The sequence below is a fragment of the Thermobia domestica genome, chromosome 5, assembly GCF_964235325.1.
Source record: "Thermobia domestica chromosome 5, izTheDome1.hap1.1, whole genome shotgun sequence".
In the NCBI taxonomy this organism is placed as follows: Eukaryota; Metazoa; Arthropoda; class Insecta; order Zygentoma; family Lepismatidae; genus Thermobia; species Thermobia domestica.
In genome coordinates this window covers 124,634,622-124,655,529 of record NC_137458.1, presented here as the reverse complement: position 1 = coordinate 124,655,529, position 20,908 = coordinate 124,634,622, and the positions used below count along the sequence as shown (strand labels likewise).

Below are 20,908 nucleotides of genomic sequence, written 5' to 3'. Positions count from 1 at the left end.
TTCGTCAAGCAGCTTGAAGAGGTTATTAAGATTGCTCATTGGAGACTCCGAGAAAGCTGACCTCACATTTGGAGAAATTTAAATAACTTTTAATTTAAAGGCAATTTAGTACTAGTACTTAAAACTAACTTGGAAATGTTCGCTTGCTAAAACACACTATAGGTTACATATATAAATTGAAATTAAGTACTAACCTTGTATCCCCCCCCAAAAAGTACTATTTTTATGAAGTATTTTTTAAAAGAAAAATATAATTTGCTGTATTTATTTGCAATTGTCTGTATTAACTATGATCATCGTATTTACGGGACAGATTGCCTTAAAAACCCAGTCCAGTGGGTTTTGTTGGGTAAAATTGAGTTTCATTTGGTAAAACTGGATTTTATTAAATTGTACACATCTGGACTGAAGCTACGTAATTTCGTTGTCACATAAAGGAAATGGGTAATTCTAATAATAATAATATAGAATAGGAATAAAATCCCCTATCCCTATTATCCTCAGGGTTTAAGGGCCAGCCGAACTGACTGAAAATTTATTTAGAGCCTTTCTATTTCAAGTGTGCCCTCGAAAAATATGTGAAACATACTTTGGCCTCACCCCCGCCGCCCTCTTACGGAAGAAAACTTTCCTTTATCTTGTGGAAAGAAATGAATGACCTCGGCTGTGTTGTCAGTTTGTTATCCAGTCATGTGATCTTGGCGAGTGAAGATCGTAGACTACTTAGAATGGCTAACAAGACAGTGCACAGCGGAGCCTGTGAAATAATTCAATGTGGTAATCCTGTCCAAATATTGAAAGAACCAGGCCCGCAACCATCCACAGAGGTTTGGGGGGGACATGAATATGTTAGGGGGGTCAAGTAATTGAGCATTCTCTTACCAAAAGCTAAATGTTTTTTGTATTAATAATAGTATTTTGTTAAGGTCTGAAGGGGCCACGAAAAATTTTGGGGGGCCAGGTTCCCCCTAGCCCCCCTCTGGTTGCGGGCTTGTAAAGAACTCGATCACAGTAACTTGCCCACCTCTTTCAAAGAGGTACGGGAAAACCCACATCGACAGCAGCACTAGCAGAGGCATACTTGAAATAGAAAGGCTCTAACTTCCTAAAAAACATGTTTGGCAAATACTACGCTCAAGTCCGGAGATGGACGAAAGCGGATTTATTAACTTCCTTGGATGATATCATCAATTATTATCATCCTCTAGAACCTACATACTTGTTTCAAAGTGAATTCCTTTGTTTTACGTTCAGAGGGTATAACGTTATAACAAAATACATTTTCTGCTCATTGCGTTCGAGGATATAGGGTGATGACGTCCCTTGAAATGTGTGCTTGAAACGAAACCACATGTTTTGGGCTAGAATAGAAATATTTCTGTTTTTGCTTCGCAAAAATAGAAGGAAAAGGAAGTTCATCGGTATTGTTGTCAGTACTTTAGGTCCACAGTCCATGTGTGTATACTAAACAATGAACACTATACCATTTTTCCTTTCCCCATTCCTTCCTTACATCCAGAAAATTTATGATTTAGTTGTGAGCCAAACAAAGGAAGTGAGTGTTGTTCTAGGTGCTATTTATGTATCTTTGCTACATATACATTAACCAATAGCGACTGAGTGCAATGCGCGGTATATTAGAAGGATACAAGTGTTGTTAGTGGCTTCAAATATCCGATATTATCTCATTTATATTGTCAAACAGGATTGAGAAATGTTTATTCCCTCATAATTATTGTAAATATTGCACCGAAACTCGGCATACGAATTACGTATAGGCCATACTATTTTTCAAGGTAGATTATATGCGGGTACCAGTAGCTGAGTCCGTTTCAGAAGGGAGAAGGGGAGTACACATTTTTAAAAAGCGATTTTTTGGAGGGAAATTCTCCTACTTTACCCCAAATTTCCCTTCTCGTACATCATGCACGCGTACACATGATACCATTTGAAAGTTTATTTCATTCTCAAGAGAATGCGTATCTGCCATGATACTCGGATGAATAGTACTGAAACAGTGACCAGTTAACTGAAAGTCAAAATTTTCCTCAAAAATGCAAGAATCTGAAAGGATTAACTGGATTTTTTTTTTTTTTTTTTTTTTTTAAGAACTGAAATGAATTTCTTCTCTAAATCTCATTTTCAGTTGCCAATTCGCTTTCTTATCAACATATTTTATGATCACAGGACTTTTGTAATCTGCTATAATCGTACCATATGTCACATATTCCACCAGGTATGCAAGAATTCGGGAGTTTCCCGATCTCCCCTTTTAGTGCAACTGTTTTTCGTTTTTATGTGTAGTTATCCAGATGTGGCGTTGAGAAAATAAGTGGTAGATCTTTTGTAATTTTCTTTTATAAGCGCAGAGTTTGTAGTGTCTGATTCAAATTATGGTATTGAAAAAACGCCTGTTTTGTGCATCTGTAATTATTATAAGAAAATATATTGTTTCCTTTTTAATGCAACGCTTTTTCATTTGTATATGTGTAATTATCCAAATCTAGTGTTGAGAAATCTATTTTTAAATGAAGCTTTTTCGATTTTTAATTACCTGACCCATAGAAAAAAAATTATCATTGGTTTGTACTAATACGCAAGAATGTACTACAAAAGTAGGGAACGTAGTCGCGTTGCCTTTTGTCCCAGATTACAGTTGAATACCGTTACACTGAATTTGATTAAGCGTGAACAAAATTTGATATGCAAGATTCCCAAACTTATTATTTTTTTTCAATAATATTTTGTTCTGGATGTCTCCTTTTGATAAATATGTATTTCAAGCAATATCTCCTATGATAACAATTTGAACAGTCATTAGACTAAATACTATATATTCATTGTTCATTTTAGTCACTAACAGCAGACTATAGTCTAACTCTAGACACACGAGTTTCACTCACCTCATAACATCAGAATATTCATCAACAGTAGCAATTTTGCTGTACAAAGATGTTTCGAGTGTACGTATTTCTTCTTGTACTTGATTAGGCTTACAATTACTGTTTAATAAAGTAGCTGTTAATCCCAGGACTCGTGGTCTTCTATTAGGTGGAATGTCTGAATACCTTTCCATTATCTACAAAAAGGAAGAAAACATATCATGTACATGTTTCCTTTGTATGAGAAATAATTTAACTTTTTATGTCTAAAATTCCTTTTCGATAATTTCAATTGAGCTACAATACGTTAGTCAACATATTCAATAGCTAAGAAAATAAGGAATAATAATTACTTAGCTTACAATTTTAAATGAAATTACGTGCAACACGTGGTAAGCTAATTTATTTGCACTATTAAAAAAAAAATCTTTCAGAAGAAATTACTTCATGCTGCTCATCACTCTTCTGCTTAATAAATTATTATAAATATACCTTGAATACTTAATATACAATAAATGCAAAAACTAATGCTTAATGCAACTCACATATGATTAATCCGCGTTAGTCGGTAAGATGGTTCGCTTAAAAAAAAATCATAATAATTGGAATCCTGGAAATTACTAACCACAAAGTAAGTTTCTCCAGTTGGTTTATTACTTTACCACACTTTTATTAGCTTTGCAATCAATTCTCTAAGATCCATGCAACTCTTATTAGGACGGTTGCATTTCTCCTATAGGTTTTTAATCCTTGTAGGAGCGGTTTCTTTTTCCATCGGGTTTATAACACCTGTCACTATTATACGACAGATTATTTTCTGAGCACATTAAGGACTCACTTATTTCAAGTAGAATCGTCTGCTACGTGGCTTGATGCGTTCCATTTTCGTACACTGTTTAGTTCAGCAGTTCCAAGTGATGTAAAGAAGATTGTAGTCAAAATTTACCTCGTGCGCGCCTATTGTTATTTTCCATCAATTTCTAGAACTGCTTGTATATCGATATATGCATATAGATGTAGAAGCTGAATTTAGAAGTTTCAGATAACGAAATTGTGGGGAAGACATGTTTTCTATCATAACGACCCTGTAGAAAATAGTACCAATTGTAAATATATACAGAGCGAAGGAAGTGGTCTGTAAAATGTAATGTCTGAAGATGAAGACACTTCTGCCTTGGAAAGCGTCTTGAGGACGACATTCCCTACAACTTCATGTCTATAAATTGAAATATGACATGATCTGAAACAAAGAACCACCAAATGCAAGATGCAGAACGGAACATTGTGACGGAGCAATCTAGTCTAGAACAAACTGTATAAAATCCGGACACAGCTATATAAACATGGCGCTGTTATTTACAAGCGAAGCGATCGACGAGATATTAAAATAACACAAATATTCAAATAAGCCCAATAACACCATATGCTTGACCAAGGAGTGTGACGCCACAGCAGTCAACGCAGAAGAGATTAAAACACTTCTTGGAGCACTGTATATTTGTGATGTTATAAAATCTTCTCAACGAAACACCAAGGATATCTGGAGTGAAGAACGTACAGATATCTTGTATAATGTCACAGAGTGTTATTTTATTATAAACCACCCTAGATTTGAAGAAAATACAACTAGATGTGAGAGAGGAAAAAGAAAGAAAGAAAAAAATGATGACCAATGTTCGAGAGTTATTAAAGGTTCTGTAAGAAATTGTCAGACTGGGTATACAGTATCTAAAAATTTAACTGTATACAAAAATTTAGAATAACTCGGTAAACGCTCCATATTTATAAATCCATCACTAACAAAACTATATTTCCAGGAAATAATATTCTATGTTACAATGTGTTGATATAAACTATTTAAATATCCGTATTTTTGAAAGACCAGTTCTAAATCCAATAAAAGGAATAATTTTTATTCCACAGAAAATATAAAGCGTGCGTATATTTTCATAGGAATAAACCGGAAAGTTAATTTGAAGCTCAACATTCAGAAGTAATGAATATAATCTTCCAATAATGTTATAAAATGGTACCTGGTAATTAAAAGGAAAAAAAAAAAAAAAAAAAAAAAAAAACACACACACATACACAAGTCCTAACGTAAGTCAAGTATACGCGCATCCTTAAGGATTAATATTTTCGAAACTCCCGCATTAACTATCACAGCACAGTAACTGATACCTCATTTTGAACACAGTTTAAAGTACTTTTATTTGACGACCTTCTGTTTTCTGAGAAAGACTATTAAAATTTTAAAATTATTGAATATTTCAAACTTGGGACGGATTGGATCATATTATTAGATAAAGTTATGCTTTTTTCGCATATACAGTAGCTACGTAGCATCATAATGTTCCAATTATGAGTTTTTGGCTAAACGTGAAGTAGCTGCTGCATTAGTTATAATAGCTGGCCTTCTCATCAATACAGTGGCTAGCGCACCCGACACGGTTACTATAGTTAGAACAGAGGAAGGACTACAGGAAGTGATGAACAAAATTGTTGTCACAGGGAAACAATATGAAATGGATATCAACATCAGAAAGTCGTGGAATCACGCCCTTAAGGATCAGTAGAACAATGAGAGCTTAAAAAGGTCAATAATTAAAATATTTGGTAAGTATTTTGACGGGAGACAATCACTGCACCAAAGAGATCAGGTCAAGAATTGCTGTAGCAAAAGAGGCATAACTCCTAACTAGCAGGCTTAACATAGGATTACGGAAGAAGCTAGTCAAATGCTATATATGGAGTATGAGATTGTATAGTTCAGAGACTTGAACATTACGAAGTTAGAAAAGAAATATTTAGAGGGCTTCGAAATGGTGATGGAGGAAGATAGAGAAGATAAACGGACAGAAAAAATGTAAGAAAAATAAAAATAAATGAGTAAGAGAGAAGAGGCTCTTATCCAACATCTTTCGTAGAAAGCCCAACTGGATTGGACACATCTTGCGAGGAAATTGTCTTCTTCATACTGCCACAGAGGGAAAACGAGAAGTAGAAAAGACAACAAAACTTATCGATGATTTGAAACATAAAAGAAAACATTGGGAGTTAAAGGAGAAAGCTGACGAACGAGAAACGTGAAGGAAATATAACTACAAGAGGGAAGGGTCTATTATCCCAGGACCTGACAACAGCCCCAGAATACTTAATAATAATAATAATAATAATAATAATAATAATAATAATAATAATACACACACACACACACACACATATATATATATATATATATATATATATATATATATATATATATATATATATATATATATATATATATATATATATATATGTAATATTTAGACATTTATAGACTACCAAAACAGTATTTATAAACTACCAAAAATCCTTCGATTCAATTCCACGCTTACCTACTAGAGATACTACAAATGTACAAAATACATCGTACGATCATCGAATATTTGGAAGCGGCTATGAAACAATGCTTTGCAAAACTTTCTCTCTCCAATGAACAGAACAAGATAGTATCACGGAAAGTAAAGATAAACAGTGGCAAATTCCAAAGCGATTCTTTCAGTGCCCTATGGTTCTGCATAGCTCTCAATCCTCTCATTAGATCATTAGTGACGACATCCTACCGCTTTAAGGTAAAATCGTGCAACAAATTCTTTAAGATGAACCTGTGCTATACATGGATGACATGAAGCGCTAAGCCAACTATACAGATTATTAGAAATAATAGCAGCTTTTACTATTATTTGTATGGATTTAGAAATAAACAAATTAAATTAATACATATGCAAAGAAGGAAAACAGCAAGCACCGAAGGATTTTCAATTGATGAGATCACCACGAAATAGAAGACTTAAAAGAAGGAGAGCACTACAAATACTTGGGAATAATGCAGCTTCGAGGCACTGAACACAATTCAATGACACGCACATGCACAAAGATTTCCAGTCAAGAATTAAGGCAATACTCAGAACTCATCCTACTAATATTAACAAAGTTAAATTCATCAATAGATTTGCAGTACTGCAAATATCATTATCATCACTTCAAGTATCAATATCATTATATATTGAACTGGCTTAACTAAATGGACAGAAACTGGTTTAATTAATTTAACACGAATGATATAGACTTTAATAACAGTATTCCGAATGAAACTCCAAAAAGCGGCAATAGAGCGAGTGACACTCCCCACAGTCGAATGGGGCATTGGTATCACACATACAAAAACTCCACCAAGAACAGATTAAAGACCTTCACCAATATGTGACCAACAGAAAAGATACCTATCATCTATTTCATTGGTATGCAATGCAAACATAAAGCTGTACCACTCCACTACCCATGACAGAGTTTACTACAAACTATGAATCAGATGAACAAAGCATAGCAAATGGGGAGCAAAAGAACTTCATGAAGACTTTAAAAATCGCCTACAGGATAATAACACAGATAAATGTCAGCCAAGAAAAAGGGACTCTTCCAAAACCGTAGAATTTATGATGGCCATCCAGGACTAAATAGTATAACACGAATATACCAAATGAAAAATAATAGGCACAAATCACAAACAACATGATGTGGCTCCCACAGACTATCCGAAAAGACATAAAAATGTTGCAAAAACTATCCACCAGTTTTTACCACATAACATGGAATTAGTCACCAATACCAAGCCGTACTAGAAATATCAGCTAAATAAAGTACTTGGAGACTATTAATATAAACTCTACTGGGATTGAGAAATGAGAACGGATGAAACAGTATCTGCAAACAGGCCCAATATAACTATTATCAGTAAAATGGACCAACCACGAAATAACTCTTATAAATATAGTAATGTCACTGACTCATAACATACGTATAACATTTAGTACAAAACTTAGCAAATAAAAGGACCTGATCAATAAAATCTAAAAAAATATGGAAATGTCAAAAAGTTACAGTACGACCAATCATTACCTCAGTTACAGTTACTGTCCTAAAAGTACTGTGGCGCAACTGTAACAAATAAACGCAAAACATCATCTAACAAACAGACAGAAATCAGAAATTCAGCACACCTATCATATGGTCAGGAAGTTCTTTGGAGAAGAAGTCTTTCAATAATCTGCACCTGTCAGAGATGGCCGTCAGATCCTTAAGCTATAACCGGTTTAAACCGAGATACAGTAGTGATAATAATATATTTATATATTCACATTACTATCAGTAGTGTCACAAACTATCAGTTCCTTTTAGGTAAAACCTAAAGCTCAGGATATATTTGAAACTTTCCCAATCCGCAGCAATATGGTGTTTGTCAACTCATAAACAAAGAATTATTATTATTATTAAATGTGATGTGCAAAGTATTACTAAGATATATGAATAATATTGTTTTGATTTACAGAAAAATATTCCTCAAGGCTCTTCGCTAAGCTCATCCCCAGTTTTTTGAATTTTAGTGATTGACATTTTAGATGACTCTGTGCATCTTATGTTACAGAGGTTGTTCCCTAATAACAACGCGGACTTCTAAGACGACAATGTGCCTAGACCTGTACAAGCGCAGTTTAAGAAAAATTAGGATGTATTCAATCCTTGTATAGCTTGCTGATTTCTCAGACCTAAATACTATTGAACATCTACGATTAATTTTAAGGCAGCGGGTCCGTGTAATTTTCTCCTCAACCATCGGTGAGTTAACTGACTACTGCGCTGCATGAAGAAAACTTCATTATTCTTTTGAAAATGTTTCACGAGATATAATATATGCTTCAATTTCGCGACGAATACAGGTTAAAAGTGATCCAATGCAGTGCGAAGCAGGTAAGTTTGATTTAGTATTTTTACTATTTTGATATATCTCTCTCTCGTACAACACTTCACATCCGAATTGTACGAATACATAATACAAACTAACGTTATTTCCGCAAGACTAACCAAATTTCCATCGAAATTGCTCATTTTGCAAGTTTACCAAATATGACAATTCTTACTCATTAGTTTTAATATGTATATAGATATATAAGTATTTATTTCTTTTATATTTCATTATATCTTTACATTTGATGAAATTTTCTTTAGCTACCATAGTTCTTGCAGTGTATGTAACAATAATTGCAACTTACCTAAATTTTACCCTGATTTTGCACCAATAGTTAACAAGAAGCTTACGGTATAATTCAGCAAAATATAATCTTTATTATTCTTTAATGCAGCTCTAGTCTGTTCTTAACAACATATCAAAAGTTTTCTAGTTCGACATTTTGATTTGATAAGTTAACAAGTTTCTTCTATTTTTTCTTTCTTATCAAATGAAGATCTGGAGAATGGCTTCTAAAATTTACCGAGTAAGGGCCAATTTTTCAGAGTTAAAGAAACTTGTACCATCTTCCCATACACACCGTTATAGTGATGGCATAGCTTTATTACTCTTCATAGAAGTTTTATTTCAGTATTATTTCAATATTTATTATAAGTATATCAAAAACGATAACTTATCTTTTTCTCTTTCTTTCGTTTCTTCAAATTAGGGATAGCCAATTCCAAAATTAAAAAATCCGATTTCGGAAACATTCCGGATTTTTCTGACATCGAAATTTTTCCGAATACCAGGATTTTTCCGAAATCCGGAAAGTGAAATTTCGGCCATCCCTACTTCCGGAAAATTTTGACTATCCCTACTTCAAATCTTACCAGTCTCATTGGAGCATCCTTTACTGCCCTGTGACATTCGTCAAGTATTAGTAAATTTATCTGTTCCAGTCTTATGTAATCGTGACGAGCCATATCCACAAGAATTTGAGACGTCATTACCAAAACCTACAAAAATGAAATTAAGAAATATTAAATAAAAATTTAACATCATTAGAAATATTTAACTTCCATATTTGCCTAGATAGTTGTTGATATTATGTAGTTATTAACGAGAAATTGTTTTCAATAAACAGAAACTGTTTTCTCAACAAACTTATGTATTGAAAACATGTCTAATATTTCAAATGGACTATTTCTCACGGCATACTGTTACCAAGATTTTTAGTCTTCTTTAACAGAATTAATTATATATTTATATGAGTATAGATATTACTATATATTTCCATTGTATATAGGGTGGGCCATAATTGACAAGTATACATGTTAAATTAATTACTTATCAACTACGAAACTATGAAATTATTGCAAGTTCTATAACATTAAATTACGTTAGGAACTTATCAAAATCATTGGGTGCTTTTCAAGTTGATTTGGTGGGACACTGCACAAAACAATGCCATACAGTTATAAGATTCTCTTCTGTACTCATACATATAGACTTACTTGGTTTTCAAAAATCCGCTAGACAGTCAGTTCAAACCTTTTTCAAAGTCATACACTGCTTGTCGAGATAGCGGTATAGTGTTCGGGAAAATCTGCACGAATAACTTAATCACATTTTGATAATTATAGCCATGTAACCACTAATTTTGAGGTACGAACATACGTTCATCTTTTGATAACTTTCTATTCTTTTTGAACTTACAACTGTAGTAAGGTTTAAATCCTTTACTGAACAACTGCTAATGTCAAGGGAATTATAGCCCATAGCCCATTCGTATATATAGTATATAGAAATACATGTCACGAATGCGTTATTAAGTCACCGCATATGATACATAAATATCAACGAAAGAGATCCAAATTTACACTGACGAGTTATCGGAAGCATCCCAAACTATTTCATTTTTGTCCAGTGCCCCTTCGTGGCCCAAGTGACGAAAGTGTGTGTGTAGTCCTGGGTTCGGTTTCTAGAGGGAGTTCTTGTCTCGGATACAAACAAGCTAGAGCAGTTGTTTGCATCCTATTTTAAACAGTAAATCGCACCTCATCTAGTCGCCATGCTCAAAAGTGACGTTCATTCCCAACCAATCTGTGGCCAGATAACAATGTATGACTATCCAGTGTACGAGGAAGGCATTTAGCTAACATTATAATGTTGGTACAACTACGGACATTTGCAGTAATGGGAACTACAATACGTACATAGTTTCAGACATCACTGAAGGTAAATATTTACAGAGTTCAGGACTACTGCCTAACGAACTTTATTGTAACCTTCGGAATACTAAACCCCGGCTAAATTTAATCAGTTATTTAAAATAGATTTCATATTGTACAAGTATTATGAAGATATTGCATGTGACGATTATGTTATAGAAAAGGATGCATCGTTAGTATAAAACTTAGAAAAAAAAAGTAGGTTTTCAGACATGACTCTTAAGCATATTATTAGTAATCTTAACATATATAAAATAATGTGTACATGTGTGTGTGTCTCCCATCAGATTTTCACATGGAAAGGATTCACCTAGAGAAAATCAAAATTTTTACACAGATAGATCTACTCGTCGTTATATATTTCATGTATGTAATATACCATTACAGTCTAATGTGATGATGTTTTAATAGGAGGGTGCCCGAAATTTTTTGCACCGACTGTACTTGACGTTTAACAAAAAATTTCTGGCTGTTCATATAATTCGTAATATTGTTTGTTATTCTATTTCAAATTAACATGGAAAACTGTAAAATCTATTAGGAATTATAGTTTTGGGAATCGATATCTTTATTTATATATTAAATTAGTTATGTCTTGTATATGGATATGTAAATGGATTATTACAATTCTTACGGTGTCAGTGCTATCTGAAAATATAAGTCCACCATTGGACGGAACTTTTCAGATCAAATAACCAATCTAAAATTCGACAGAATTTTCAGGACCACCCTTCACCTCTCTTTTAGATACCTAGGTCCTTCTAAAATCTAGTTTAATCCAGATTTTACCAAATTTTATTCGTTTCAAAGCCCCACCGCCAAAAATGCTTTGTTTTGATTGGAGGATTCACCCACGCTATGATATTAGAGCGCGATTATTCCCATTTCATGCCTGAAAATTTTGCTGACAACAGCCAGACTCGGATCTTCCAGCTCAGAAAAACAGAAAGGAGCTAGAAAAGCTGCAGTAAAAGGTAAAACTAATATAATAGTTGAATAACTACCAAGCAGGAAGCTACGGAGCCATAATTTGCTAGATTTTCATAGTAAAAACCGGACTGAAGAACTAAAATAGGAAGCATAACTCGGTGACGCCATGTTGTGCAGATATAGTTAGTGATGGACAGGTTTTGCGAAGTGCATCAGTTTGCGAGTTGTTCTTAGGGATCCACAAACAGTTTCGGAGGAGTAGTGTTTTCTCCCTTAAAATATTCTTATCCTAAAAACTATTTCTTTTCGAGTTACGTAAGGCCTGCCTCACTGCCGTTTGTATTCGTGTATGTAGCGGATGTGATTTCTTTTTGTATTTATTTATTAGTAACATGGCGGTATTTAATTTCTTTGTAGTTAGGATAGTAATCATAATGCACGTGTAAAGTTTCAAGAGGGCTCCTGTCTACTCCCAAATTGGGGGTACGGCTTCCAGCGGGATGAGTTGAACATGTAGTTTGTTCCGGGTTCCTGCCCCTTCAGGGCAGGGGTCCTATTGTTAGTCAACACTTTGATATGTCCCCTCGGGGGCATTGATTAAACAGGTTCAATTAAGAATGTGATTTAGTGAATACAAGGGCCAACTGGCTCTGTTCCCTTTCCGTTCGTAAACCGATAGAGCCGATTTAAAATGGTAAAATCTGAATGTTGTCTGTGTATATTTATTAGTATAACATGTATTAATGTAGTGTGTAGTATGGATGTGGCATGTATGTGTTCGTAATGTAGTAAACATTTTCTAGTAGTAGTAATTGTGGTAGTTAAGTGATGAAAGAGTGCGTGAGATAATTAAATATGGACAGTGTAGTATTTACTATGCGATATTTTTTATTATTCCGTCATTAAATGAACTTATAAACAATATTTGAAAGTGAACGTAATATAGTACAATAATTCCGTGTACAAGGTCACATTCAGTGGTTCAAGGGTTGATCATATCGTCGCTAGCCCCTAGTGTCAAAAGTCAGTACTAACCGTCATTCTTATGTCGATGTTCTTAGTGATTTAGTTTCCATGGAATTGACCTTTCTTTTCGAAATAAAACCTAGAAGGTATAATTCCCAGCCCATATGGATGTACAGTTAGGTTAAGTGACCCAAAATTAATATTTTCTGAAAATTACAACATTCTGCTTAGTCTAGAAATCGAAATATTTAAGTAAATAAACAATACGTAATTTCTTAACAGAAGTCGGGCGATATGATGCTAGTTCTTCGCTTTGAAATTATATTAAATGTTCATTTTTTTTTTTTGTGGCTGCAGAATAATTTCATTGTTGTCAGAATTTCATAAACATTAAATATTATCGCAGATAATTCTATTTTTCAGTGAACATACGTATGATTTTTTTTCTTTCTTAATAAAGCTACCAGGTATTACATAGTATTGTGTGTGTGGTGAAAGAGTCTTGAGTTCGAGTGAGGTTGTCGTGCAGTGATCGGAATGGGAAATGTTTGTAGTGACTATAGATTTTAAAGTATTATGATGAAATGTGTATATAGGCTGGGCGTAGATAGAGGAAACAGGGTGTTTGTAGAATATAGCGTCGTAGTAAATGAAAAAGATGATGATATGAATATTATATGAATATTAATATGAATATGAATATGAAGTATATGAATATTGTAGTAGATGAATATAGAAGATAGGACACCCATATAGTTAAATATATAGTAGCCCAGTGCATACTTCGCCACGTGTTGATATATATATATTGAATAGATACGTATAGCTACAAACATCTCAGGTTCTGACCCCTGCACCGGAATATCACGCGGACAGGAGGGCGATATATAGTCGGACTATGGCAATACTTTGTAGTTTAATGTGTTATAGTAATGATCAACTATAATATCATCTGATAGCATGGGTAGCATCATATAATCGCTGACTAGACATATTTAATAATCAATTATGCAAAAGACAATAGTAGCTGTAGAACGGGGCTGTAGTGAATTATATTTTCTGGTCGGTTTTAAAATACAATATCCTGCTCCGTGAGATTTTTTTTTCTTCGCGTTACCTACTCGGGCTAGCTTACAGTATTCATGGAGGCGACAGCTCTGACAGGGTTACAGAATCAAAACAATTAGTTATTGAAATTTATTTTACCGTACCCGGGCATCGACCCCTCCCCCCCGTTGAATATTTTCGTTTTCTTTTCTTAGTTTTCAAACTAGATAGTGATGGAAATTAATCGATGCCTCAGAATTTAGCGCATTCTGCGAAGGGGAGCTATCGGTGAAGTTTGGCAATAGAAATCACCGATCCAAAATTCAGTTTATTTAATTTTTATTTTGGCAAATCACTAATTAGGGATATCTTAGCTATTACTCTAGTTTCATTACTATTCTGGAATCTTTTAGTTTCCGAGAGGTCGTATGATTTTTTTTTCTTTTGAAATTCCAAATTAAGACTCTACTCCAACCTTCCGGAGGATTCCGGGATCTGCAAGGGTGTTGACCAGATACGGTGAGTGATGGGATTTCCCTAAAGCCTTTGTCTTTCCGAAAATCCCATCGTGGACACAGACTTGTCTCATTTTTGCAGACATCTTTTTCGGCTATTTATTTGGTAAGCCGAACCCTTTTTGGCATAAAAGAGAATATTTGGTTATAGTATGTTGTATACGTAAATTCGACCCCTGATCTTTCGTAGTTGTAGTGTTCTGTCTCCTCTCTTTTTACCTATACTTCTTCTACTTCTTCTCTAGAGTTTTTTTTAATTTCAACCTTCCCCCCCCCCCGATTTTGAACTTGTCGCTTACGATTTATTTAACGTACAACTCTGATCTGAAATTACCAGCTGAGACGTTGCAAGACACGATTCATGGATAGAGTAGATAATGATTGGGTCCTCCATCACATTTTGACCTATTGCCAAAATGAATAACGACTTCATATTTGACGACACTTCAATTACGTTCTTTCACCGTCGTCCCTTTAAGTTTTTTTTTAATCCATTGGTCACTTTCCTTTCTGTTTTGGTTTTCGTTTATCTTGTAGTTAACCTGGGCCCAGAAATTGTATTTTAGGTTATCTAGTTATATCTTTAGGTTATCTAGTTATATCTAGTTATATGTTCTGTGTTACGTGCCTGCCTCACAAAGTTTTTTTTTAAAATTATTTAAGCACTAATTGAATATATGAAAGTTAAAATTTATAGACGCGCGGTATCAGATAAAAAATTCAATTCTTTTCCATATGTAATGTCGGAAGTCATTTGTTTTCTTGTACAATGTTTGCAACCTTTTCTAAAATTATTGTTGGGGTTATTACTTAAAATGTGTGCGCGATTATTAAATATAAATATATATAGAGAGAGATAAATGAATACGTCGAAATGTACATGTACTTAGTATGTGAATATGATTTTAAACTAAAAGTATGATATTAAATGTATTATATGGATATATGTAAGAGCGCTCGTGTCTGTCCCCCCAAACGTGTATTGGTTGCTATAGTTTACCAGTAAGTTTTCCGACGAATATAAGAATATAGATTTTGTCAAGAATACCGCCGTGCACTCAAATGATTTTCCTTTTCTTCTGAATAGATGTAAATGATAACTTATGTAATTATTTAATGGCATGTATTAAGAAGTAACGGCAGGTCTAAACGTAACCCACATCATAATGAATATTATCCCTGAACTACCAACCTAAAACCATTGTGGAAAGTGTACCTTTAATCACCTGCATATATATCCTGTGACTTGACCAGTGTTTTTTTTTTTTTTATCCTCAATTTAAACCATCATACTCCGTACACCTGTGGAAGATCGTTTTAAATCCGAACCATGTATACATATATACAAAAGTGACCCTGGATAAAGGAAAGGTCTCATGACGTGTCCCAGTGTTGAACAAATAACTTGAAATTATCCAATTAATAAGTTTGGAAATGGACTGACTAAGAGGGGAAACATCCTCTGGCGAAAGTGATTTCAAAATCCCTAGATGGGTATAAACGTTGTAGTATGTGAGTGCAGCTATAAACTGCTAAGAGTTACAAACTAAATATAGTTGATGAATGGTTTTATAAACCAATAGTAATATATATATATATATATATATATATATATATATATAAACACAAACTAAGTTAAATGGAGCGAAATGTTTTTGGACACTACGAGTAGTGCGTGATTTGTGATTTGAACGCTCAGAATTATTAATATTTTATTTCTCAATGTGAGGTAGAGACTCATAAGTTCTAGTACACCTAAAAGTTTTTTCTTCTCTTTCCTCTTTGTCCATATTTTTTTTAAGTGAAATAAGTGTCTCCTTTGCGTATGTCGCAAATCATAATTTTGCTTTAGCATGCCTAAGATATGATACATGTAATTATTTTTTTTCTTTCCATTTGTCAATATGATCAAATGTATAAAGACTTACTAAAGTATAACCCTATGTATTCTATTGATATATAACCAAGAACTTGTGCTTTTAATATTTTCTTTATAATTATTTGTTTTGTCTTTTCTTTTCACTGTGGATGTAATAAATTATTTGTATCTTTTTAGTTAGTTGGTTTCCTTTAAACATATATACACTGTCCTGAGTGAGTGAGCGTGTGAATGCATGATAGATTTAATTTAAGTAATTTTAGTGATATCATTTGTCATATTAACATCTATAATATATGTGTCATGCTTTATTATATGTGTTAAGGTAAATAACCTAGGTCATGAAGGACCGCTACTAATGGTTTAAATCGGCTCTAGGAGTGAAACGAAAGTAGCAGGATGAGCCTAAATACGACATCTTTCTTCCAGGAAGTTGAAACTCTTATTGATACGATACATAAATTTATATTGAGTTTATAAGTTTGATTTTTTTTCTTTCTTTCTTGGCTAATTCATATGTGTGGTCGATCCTAGAGAACAGAGTTCAGATGCTGGATGGTTATCAATCACCAGTTGGAATAACAGTACAAAGAATGATTTCAATTTTCTCCTTTCCTGGTCTAGGTCTGGGCAACCCCACGATCGTGGTGCCTGGAGCTAGGTCTGGATGGTATGAGGGAACATGTGTCTATTCCGAAGCATTCCAAAATTGAGTAGTCGTTAATAACACTTAGAATGATTCATCTTTCAACGACTTTCCCGACTTCTTACTATCTTTCCGGAATTATCCAGTAATCTGTTTCTTATTAAAATACCCTATTTGTTTTCTTTCTTTTTTCTCTTCCTTTTTCTACCTCCTTCTTTTACCCTTCTACTTTCTTCTCTTTCTTTTCTATTTCTGAATGGAAGAAAACGGAGTCATGACTGAGAGTAGTCGCTATTGGCACGGTCAATAAGTTGTTTCGATGAGTTTTCTTCGGGAGTCCGATATGGGATAATTAACCATGAGATGAGTATGCATTAAGGGACGAACAATAATAAGAAAGTTTATTGAAATTTACTTTATTGGAAAATAATCAGGATTTCAATTAGTAGGTGATGTTTCGTAATCGCCCTCGTTAAAGAGAATTAAATTTAGCGACTCCTCTACATTGCTCTTCTTCGTTTACTACTTTTTTTTAACGTTTTCTTTCAATTGGCTAACCGCGACAGGACCTGTTGCCCTGGAAACGGCGGTTTCTATGGCAACGGGCAACATTTTCTTTCAATTGGCTAACCGCGACAGGACCTGTTGCCCTGGAAACGGCGGTTCTTTCATGTATTTCTTTACTTTTACAGATTTTGCATCAACATTATTCTTCCTAAGCGAAGAATGGGTATTTCAGTTAGTTTCTTAATAAGTATAAAACCAAAAAATTAAAAACACTGAGGATTTCAAGATTTGACTAGGATAACACAACTGCTGGTGCTTAAAATCGGATAAGGAAAACATGATTACTAATATTAAGAAAAACAATTATAGTAAAAGAAACTCTTTCCAAACTTGATAGTTATCACTATTTGGTGGTTAACTTAAATCGTTGCACTTGATATCAAAAGAAAATTAATACTTTAAACAAGAAATCATGGCCAAGAACATTGAGCACATCTTTCCACCGTCCTTACTTATATTATATGGTCTACAGCTTACTTATATTATATGGTCTACAGAAGACGCATACGGAATACGTATCATTAAGACCAATAGCTTCTGGCAAAATACATTCTATATATTTAATGGCTTAATGATTAATAAAAGGTATTGACCAGAATACTGAGAGGTTTAAATACTATTCACACTAGATACATGGTAAAAGAAGATTTTAATTCTTACAGTAATGTTCCCTGAATCCAGAATTTTGAGTATTTTTTGCAATATTTGGACGAATAGAGGTTTCCTTCCTCGGCCAACAACGGTTCCTATTCCTATTGCAGCAATCTCTTAAAAAATATATATCACGTTTATTTTTATAAATTGTATATATTTTCCCATGTCCAGTAAATTTGGCATTGAACTTTTTTCCGCTTACAAAATTACCAATATAGTAGTCAGACTAATGATCAAGCTTTCAAAGAGCGGATATTTTCAAAGTTATAAATACAATAAAAATACAAAGATAAAGACAAAGATAAAAAGACAAAGACTCCAATGAAGTCAGGCCAAGTAATCTGGATGCAAAAATACCAATAATAATAAATATTGCGCTAGATTTAATATATTTTACACAAATAGAAAAAGGCAACAAAAACTGAATACTTCCAAATATAAATCAGGGTCAATAAGAGTTCTTCAGCACAATCTCTAAAGAGAATGATAAGCACCTGATGATTATCCAGTTCGTCTTCCCATTTATCCAAGTCCCAAAAGTCCACTCCCATAGCACCAATATATTCTCCAACTGTTAATGGCGTGTTTTCTCTAATATACATCGCCTGCTGAGGTACAAGTGTAGTAGTATTCACCAAGAAGAATGTTCTCTTCCCACCTTCACTGTATTTCCTACAACGACACAGTAACATATAATAGTCACTAATACACTAAGCACGGTACATAGCATTTCTAAGTATCACAGTAAAAACTCTAACAAATTATTACTAAGACACCCGCTCGCTTATCGTCAATATGAAAATTCGTAGGTTCAAACCATGCTGGTAGTACACAGTCTTAAATAAAAATCCCTGCTATTTGGATCCCATAGTATATAATTTCCCTAGGTGTTGGAAATTTAAGGTTGGTGTAAAGGGATAAGTTTTGCCAATAGATGTCACTACAGACTTCGTATCTCTCTCATGTATTTTTTACGTTTCACGAAAATTTACAATTTCTCTTACAAATTTCAACCTAGAGAATTTAAATTTTTGGAGAAGGAAGTTTATAAAATATCGAAGGCAGCAATCCGTGCCGATTTCTTATTTAGAATTTTCTTCATTGTTGAAAGAGTTATATTGTTAAAGGTTTGGATGTCCCTTTCAACAATTAAGCCATTTCAACAACGAAGAAAATTCTAAATAAAAAATTGGCACGGTTTGTTGTCTTCGATAGGTTATCAAGTTCCTTTTCTAAGAATTTGAAATCTCTAGGTTAAAATTTGTAAGAAAAATCGTGAATTTTCGTGAATGGTAAAAAATACATGAGAGATATACGAAGACTGTAGTGACATCTATCGGTAAAACTTGTCCCTTTAAACTAACCTTAAGAGTCAGTAAAACCCAACTCGCAAATGACCACTATCCATTAACAATAATTACAACGATCGGTAACTAATTTTAGGATTGAAGAATTGGAACAATTCATTTATAAGTACAAGGAAAAGAGATGTTTGTTGATAGCATCAGCCTACACTAAGGTTCTCAGGCATATGGGTTTAATAAGCTGTACACAAGAAATTTCGTTTAGAAACTAAGAAATTTTGTAGGCAAAAAATCCGAAATAAAGTAATTTCAAATAGCATATACACATTTATACACGTTGTCTTTAACGAATGTAGTCAGAGCTTAAAGTTTATAACTGGCTGAGTGTTATTCTCTGAGTAAAAGAAAACAAATACCTATTTAATGAATACCTGTGAGACAAAGAAAGAAAAAATACTGCAAATGTTTACATAAGATCACAGCCACCTAGGACCAATTATTCCAGTGCATTTAGTCGTGAGATACTGGCGCTTTATACCTAGGCAAAAGATTTCAACATACACTTAATAACTTACAAATCGCACCAAATTAAAACTTTATCAGCGTACTTTGTGGTCAAATATACAAGTTACCAGAGACAAATTTCAACGTCAGTACTTACTCTTTTACAGAATCAGAAAGGTTTCTGATTAGCATAACAGCGATAAATGTTTTTCCGCTTCCAGTTGGCAAGTACAAAATAGTATTTTGTCTCTCCGCAATTTCGAGCAGCTTTTCCTACGAAGAAATAAAAAATGTAATGTTATGATTAACACCATGTTTTCCTGCATTGTACACGTTAAATATAAATACCTAAGGCGGTTGGTACTTCTTCACTAAATCTTCTTAAACTAGGGTTTTATTCTATTTAATAGTATTGGAAATCATTTTGTGAAAATCTCAGTTAGCAAAGAACAAACCGGTAAAAAAATTTCCACTGAGTCAAGGAGACAGTAAAGAAATGGGATAAATGATTAAGAATTTTACTACAAACTTTTAATTAAGTTATCCTGTTTTTCATGTGTAAGATATGAAATTGTGTGCTTCTGATACTTTCTTCTTCCCTCCAACAGGGTGCCACAAACTTGGATGAGCAAGCTTAAGTCAGAAAGAATCAGAAGTTTTTGAACCTTGTCCATACCAAAGTTGTTGAATGGGCACTTCTATAGTGGCCTAGTCTACACTCATCATCTAGAATATTATGCCCACCTATCTAACATCTGATATGTCCACATTTGGCTCGCAGAACAGCCGCAATGTGATTTGGTATGGAAGTAATGAGGCCTTTATAGGTGGCTGGGCACATGGCGCACTACATCTGCACAGGCAAGTCACTTAATTCCTGTAAATTCTGCAGAGAAGAGGGAGGAGCTCGAATCTGACGTTCAGTGATATCCACGGTAGCGACAGAATTTACTAGAAAGAATTTCCTGACCTTCAATGGTTTTCCAGATGTCTAATTAGCCACATATGTC

The 20,908-nt window shown here is 33.9% G+C and overlaps 1 protein-coding gene across 2 annotated transcripts in view; it reads right to left on the bottom strand.

Annotated features, from left to right (window-relative positions):
* LOC145686106 (endoribonuclease Dicer-like) overlaps positions 1-20,908 on the bottom strand; it is a 274,935-nt gene that overhangs the window by 143,956 nt on the left and 110,071 nt on the right. For both annotated transcript variants that reach the window (XM_081759056.1, XM_081759057.1), the window contains exons 3-6: positions 20,056-20,171; positions 18,585-18,762; positions 9,546-9,671; positions 2,904-3,079 (exon numbers count right to left, since the gene is read on the bottom strand). In XM_081759056.1, the coding sequence (XP_081615182.1) occupies positions 2,904-3,079; positions 9,546-9,671; positions 18,585-18,762; positions 20,056-20,171 (596 nt within the window). The remainder of the gene's footprint in view (positions 1-2,903; positions 3,080-9,545; positions 9,672-18,584; positions 18,763-20,055; positions 20,172-20,908) is intronic.